Source organism: Vigna umbellata, chromosome 5, assembly GCF_029865625.1.
Source record: "Vigna umbellata cultivar VRB3 chromosome 5, Vumbellata_1.0, whole genome shotgun sequence".
Taxonomy (NCBI): domain Eukaryota; kingdom Viridiplantae; phylum Streptophyta; class Magnoliopsida; order Fabales; family Fabaceae; genus Vigna; species Vigna umbellata.
The window spans coordinates 51,594,831-51,601,610 of record NC_142169.1 but is presented as its reverse complement, the minus strand read 5'-3'; the positions used below and the strand labels follow the sequence as shown (position 1 = coordinate 51,601,610).

Here is a 6,780-nt window from a genome sequence, read left to right as displayed (position 1 = left end):
ATCTATTGAGTATAGACAAATTTTATATTTTTAAATTGAGTCCTTATATTTTAATTTTTTTTGTTATTATTTAAATAATGTAGCTGTTATCTTAATTCCTTATCTTGATTATTATTTTTTATGTATTGAAAAATGAGATTTTATAATTATAAAACAATACCACGTCATCTAATTTATTAGTTACAATTATCTACATTAATACGAGAATAAACATGGAAAGGAAAAATAAGAAAGGATTAGAAGAAAGCATCTCATATATAGTTAATTATTTCTTTTAAAAAGAATACATGTTTTAAATTTTGAATGACAAATTGATTGCCATTTAGTAAAACCATTTTGAAAAGAAGTGTGGAAAGAATCAAACAAACCCTAATTTTCAATGCTTATAAAGATAATTTTCTTAGACAAAACAGCAAAGGGGTCTCAAATTTTCAAAGATGACTTGGTCATGGTTATGAAAATTTAGAACCAAGACCCACATGAGATCAAACAAGGATGAATTATTTGGCCTTAGGAGAAAAGAAAAGAATAAGCAAACAAGAGCTCTTCTTTATTTGTTCCAAATTCCAATTTTTCTTAGTTAAATTTCAAAGGGGGACAGGAACATGAATGGTCCCCTCCATCATCTCTTAATAAGAGAAAGAAAAAAATTTAATAAATTTCTTAATAATCTTATATTTTGGAGACTTGAGCAGTTTAAATATTTTTTTATTTTATTATTTTCAAACGCTTTTCAAAAACAAAATTACAAAATTTCATGTTTTAAAATAGACAATATTTAAATATAATTAACTCTAATAATAATACTCAATATAATTGGAACATTTTATATATGAGTAATGGTATTATAATGTATTTTTATATTCATTTTGACAAAAAATATAAAAATAAAATAATCATAAAAATGTAAATTTTTGTATTTTTTTAAGAAAGAAAAAAATAAAAAATAAGAAAGAGTTGGAATGTAAAAAAGTTAACTACGTGAAATAATAATTTTTCTTATGTTTATGTTACTTAACTTTCTATCTTTACTAAATATAACACTTAGAATTGTCCTTAAATTCTTCAATCGTATATCAGATTTTATATAACATCATTCAGCACATCTCTTATTTTAATGAAGAAATCTGACAACACCATATTAAAACCTTCATACGGTTACTTGTATCTGAGATAAAACTAATTAGGAAACAGACCTGATCTTGGATTGAGAAGTTAAACTATGTACAAAGGCAATGGAAGGGGAAAAAAAGAACCATGAGAGAAGAATAATAAGGTTTCTCACAAGGACCATTGTTTCTAATGTAGCACATTACAGAATTCACATTATTCTATTGTAAAAGCTAAAGCATTCCACCTAAAAGGCTTTCTGATAAATCCAAGATTCCTCACTCTGCATCTTCAGTTGCTTGTAGAAGTTCCCAATGAAGGCCTCAGCTTTTGCAAACAGTTCTTGCCCATTTACTCCTCCAATCTCCTCTTCTGCTTCATCTTCTTCTTCCACTTCTTCATCACCTTCTATCAAGAAAAGGCTACCCATTGGAGCACACTTTTGCATCATCTCCACTTTCCTGCCACAAACAACCCTTTCAGATGCTGATTTTTCATCATCTTCTGAGAAAGGAGTGGAATTGGAACCTTCTCTTTTCTCAGAACTTGCTTCTGATGCCATCACAGAAGCAGCTTGCTTTTTATCTTCCAAAGGCCTGGGAAAAACTGAAAGGAGTCCAGCTTCAGCACAAAGTGACATGATCAGGAAGTTTATGATGAAATACAAGTAGGTTGACCTGAGTGAGGAAGGTAAATAGGGTGTGATGACAAGAAGAACAACTAGAACACACAGCACTAGAACTTGAGATTTCTTGAACTTGTTCATCATGGCTTTGGGAAATGAGAGAAAAAGTTATGAATGATGAGAAAGAAGAAGATGAAGTAGAGGTAGATTGAAATTGGAACTAGTAGGAATAAGTGTGGGGTTCTGAATGAGCATATATAGAGGAGATGAAAGTGATGAGTGAGGTAAATGAGAGGAAGAGAGAGAAGGAGAAAGCATGGAAACTATGTATTAGTCAACAAAAAAGTACTCATAAAATTTTGGATGCTGAAAATTCTAAGAAAATTCTCACACAGAGAAATATCGTTGTCAGTTTACGAAAAGTTAACAGCAATATAAAGAAGGTGAATTACTCAAACAGTTTGTGTGCAGGATCTGTTCAAAAGATGCAGTGTGTGGATAACACAAAGCCACAAATTAGTTAACACTTGGTCAGTCACAGTCATGAATGAAGTAAAGAAAAATAAAAAGAACTCAATATCCAATCTGTTTACTTTTTAGTGAGACAACTACTACTTGCCAAATAGAAGTGCTTCTAAATCACATGGTAAGTGTTAGTTTTAACTAAAATTTTAAGACTTTATAAGTTCACTGAATTTTTTCACTGATGTGTTACTGTTAACTTATTCATTGGTAAACAATATCAGCATATCTTAGACTCAGCTTTAAACAACTATTAAAGTTCGCTTATATTCTGATCCAATAGATATACTAAAAAATAAATTAATAAAATTTATTAAATATTTTCATTATAGAGTAGTGCAAACTTAAGTCTATTTGAACCATATCTTCAAAATATCGACATTTTAGTGTTATGGTTACTATTTATTATTTTGTTATTATTAATTATAATATTATTATATATTTGAATTATAATCATTTTTATTTATTACAGTCATAAAGATTTTAAACAATTTTACTGATTTGTCACAAGTAGAATCTTGCTACTGTTTGCAAATTCATGTTCAAGATTAAAGTAACAACAACTTTAAAATGTAAAAGTTTATATTCGTATGCAAACTAAAGTTAATATTATATAGAGTGAACGCTAATCATTTTATAAATTCAAGTAAATTGTTTAAAATGTAAACAGCAATGTTTGAATAATTGAAAGAAGAATATCTATCTAAATCTGATCTGTGACAATGTCAGATAAAACCAATGGAATGGCAGATAAGAATTTTTAAAGTGGGAATGACTTTTTCCCTTTGGTTGCGATGGCATAGGTTGTGATTAAGTCATCGATGTGCATGACCACATCAGAAAGAGATTATTAAGATTGAGAATTTGCCTTTGGCTCTAAAGTGTGACAAGGTGACGTTAGAGCCACTCTGATGAATGAGGTAAGTAGGGTCAAGAGAGAATGCAAGATTGCAAGACACAAATAAATATCAAACACATGATTTTGGACACAAACTCAGTTCTTCTTCATATCATTTTTACTTAAAAACTGTTTTTTATTATTTTAAGAAACTATGGAACATGCTCCAGTGATAAAAACAGCATCTGACGTGTGAATGAATCGAAACAAAATGTTTTAATCTGTGTTTTTTCGTTTACAGAACATCTGCTTTAACTACCAAGTTTAAGTTGTTAAATGAAGTGGAAAGAAAAACTTTGAAGAATGGATTTTTAGATTAGGATGTTCATTGTTTTGAAAGATGGTGAGAATCTTTGTAGCATTTGTAAAAAACCAAAGTTTGAATTAGTGGGATAGTGGTCCCAAGAATAAGAATTGGGTTCTGTGTTGATGGGTGGAGTGTGAAACACGGTTCATTCACCCACATGAACCCTAATTAAGACCTAACTTGTAATTTTAGAAACTTCTTCTATGGCTAAATAGGGAAGTTAAAGGTCAATTTGGATGTTTATAACTCTCACTTTCTTTTTGTTCTTCGCTTCAAAGAGTGGTTTTCAATTAAATTCAATGAAAAAAAAGTTTGTTTCCATATAACATTAGGAATTTAAAGTGTGAAACCATCTTTGATATGAAAACTAATTTCAAAATCATCTTTCCAAAGATACACTAGTGCAGTTAGGGGAAACAACAACAGTTATTTTCACAAATAGGCAGCAGTTCTTGAACTGAGACATATCCAGACGAGGTCGGTTCAGAACCGAGGTATAAAATGGTAGGATTTTGCCTCGATTCAAAGTTAACTAAAGCAGTAGATTTTTTATTTTTTTAATTTTTTTCGTACGACTTTATGTCTCGGTTCCCTCTGAATCGAGGCAGTATGTCCCCCTCTACTGCTTCGGTTGGCAGCTTAACCAAGGAAGTATAGTTCTTTTTTGTTTTTTTTTTCTTCATCCGCCAGCCTTTCTGCCTCGGTTGTGACCTTAATTGATGCCATAGTGGTGTTTTATGCTTCGGTTATGGTCTCAACCGAGGCATATTCCCCTGTTTTTTTTAAATCAGGTCTGTTTCTGCTACATTCCCAATTGCAAAAACATACCTGCATATAATTTTACAGCCAAAACAATCCAGAATAATCCAGAAGCGTATATTTTGAATGAAAATTATATTAAAACATAAATACATTCAATGTAATCATAAATCAACTTCTTAGAAGCATAAATCAATCCAATGTAATCATAAATCAACTTTGAAGCATAAATCAATGCAATGTACAAAGTTAAACTAATAATAATGTACAAAAGTATAAAACAACTTAGAAACATAAACGTAGAACTTACCATATCATAATATCTACTACATACTATTATATCCTAATATATCCTACATACTATTATATAATTGAATTACATATTTAGCCAGTGTTTTCCTCACGAGCTTAAGTGACTTCTCTAGAATTGGAGCAGTCATATTGAATCTCTGCATTAAACACAATGATTTCAATTAGTGTATATGAAATCTAAACTATAGAGAAAATAAAATTCAATCCTAAATATTCCGTTTGTCATCCACTGGTGTAATGTGCACGAATAATGGTCATCATCCAAAACATGACGTAGTAACCACATTCATATGACATCGTTTGTCTATTACACTACAATATATAATCATAATTATAAAGTGTTAAGTAACATCATTGGAATCGAACAAAATGTAACAAAGTATGGACTAAAATACCAAATCTTAAGGGCAATCCATGCAAGCTTTTTAGTTGTAGCAATAGATCTCCCAGATAACATCATATGTGTTGCAAGAGAACTATTAAAAAAAATTGTTTTAGCATACATTTATATAACAAAGAAAGTTGAAACATTGAGGTTCTTACCAATCTACTACATGTCTAAGAGGGATGGGAGGAGACTTGTGCAATGAACAAAACCAAACAACAGTGTTCTCCGGTATGGAGATCACAAGTAGCTGTCAATGACGCTTGAAATTGGTAATAACTTAATTGTCATATACCAAAATTAACAAACTTCACTTACCCAAGTATATAAGGCAAAAAATATATCTCCTTCCCCATTGCAAAGCAGGTAGTGATGTATGTTTGGATATCATCAAATTTATTTCTTTCATGAGTCATAGAGGGGTCAATGACTTCTTGTTATTGACATCAAACATATACCTAAAATGAAGAAATAATCTATATAAGTAACTTGATAAAAATGAATTACATAAAAAAGTTCTCATAAACTTACATCATCCACAGCTGAATGAGTGTAATATTAATTTCTTCTCTCCCCGATGCAAGCTCCGTAACAACATCTTATTGATGCAAGAACAATGGGATTTGAGCTTCTCTTCCAAATGTAGTAGAATCCCACTATACAATCATTGGTGCATCTGAAATGATGTTAGCAAGCTCGCCTAACGCACCAAGAGGGTTGTCCTCAGATAAATGAGTCTTCTTCAATGTAGGACTTCCCTCTTGACGTGTCTGCTGTTACATGAAAAAATGGTTATGTTATGACGCCAATTAGAAGTAAATATTAAAATTGAGAAGTATATAGTAGGAGTGTTTACCGGGGGATCAGATACATCACCAACCAAATGTCTAGGCCAGGCGACGTAGGACTTAAATGCCTCTTGCATAGTGAAAAACTCATCTGTAGGCACAGGAAGAACGACATCTAGTACGACAACTTCATCCACTGTGACCTTGACCTCATCTTCTGCTAGTTGTACACCATGCATTATAGTAGTTGTCTCATAGACTATGCCACGAGCCACTAGCATGGTCCCGATATTAGAGAGAATATATAATTGACATGGACGAGTGTCGTCCATGTCGTCCCCTGGGATACCGGCAGCTGCGCAACTTCCTTTACCACTTCTACCTGTAAAGTCCATTAAAATTATCCATTTTAATATATAGTAGGAGTGTTTACCGGGGGATCAGATACATCACCAACCAAATGTCTAGGCCAGGCGACATAGGACTTAAATGCCTCTTGCATAATGAAAAACTCATCTGTAGGCACAGGAAGAACGACATCTAGTACGACAACTTCATCCACTATGACCTTGACCTCATCTTCTGCTAGTTGTACACCATGCATTACAGTAGTTGTCTCATAGACTGTGCCACGAGCCACTAGCATGGTCCCGATATTAGAGAGAATATATAATTGACATGGACGAGTGTCGTCCATGTCGTCCCCTGGGATACCGGCAGCTGCGCAACTTCCTTTACCGCTTTTACCTGTAAAGTCCATTAAAATTATCCATTTTAATAAATAGTAATATTTTTAGTAGTAATAAATTTCTTTATGAATGGAAAATATAACTAATAAGCTTATATACAAAATAAAATGTGATAAGTTAAACAAAAATTTACAGTAACTCAAATGATAAACACCTTGTAACACTTGAGACATGGGTTCAAACCTAGTAAAATACATTTCTCCAAAAATATATTTTTTTATAAAATAAATAAATTAATTAAAAATAATAATAATTAAATAAATAAATAAAGGGAATTGGAAATAAGAAGTGGACAAGAGACTTTCGGTGCTGATTGAATGAAGAA

The 6,780-nt window shown here is 31.7% G+C and overlaps 1 protein-coding gene across 1 annotated transcript; it reads right to left on the bottom strand.

Moving 5' to 3' along the window:
* Window positions 1-1,183: 1,183 nt before the first annotated feature.
* Window positions 1,184-2,006, bottom strand: LOC124838082 (uncharacterized). Its single transcript, XM_047313600.2, has one exon. The coding sequence runs from the start codon at window positions 1,877-1,879 to the stop codon at window positions 1,358-1,360; it is 522 nt and encodes a 173-aa protein (XP_047169556.1). The 5' UTR covers window positions 1,880-2,006; the 3' UTR covers window positions 1,184-1,357.
* Between the last annotated feature and the right edge of the window lie 4,774 nt (window positions 2,007-6,780).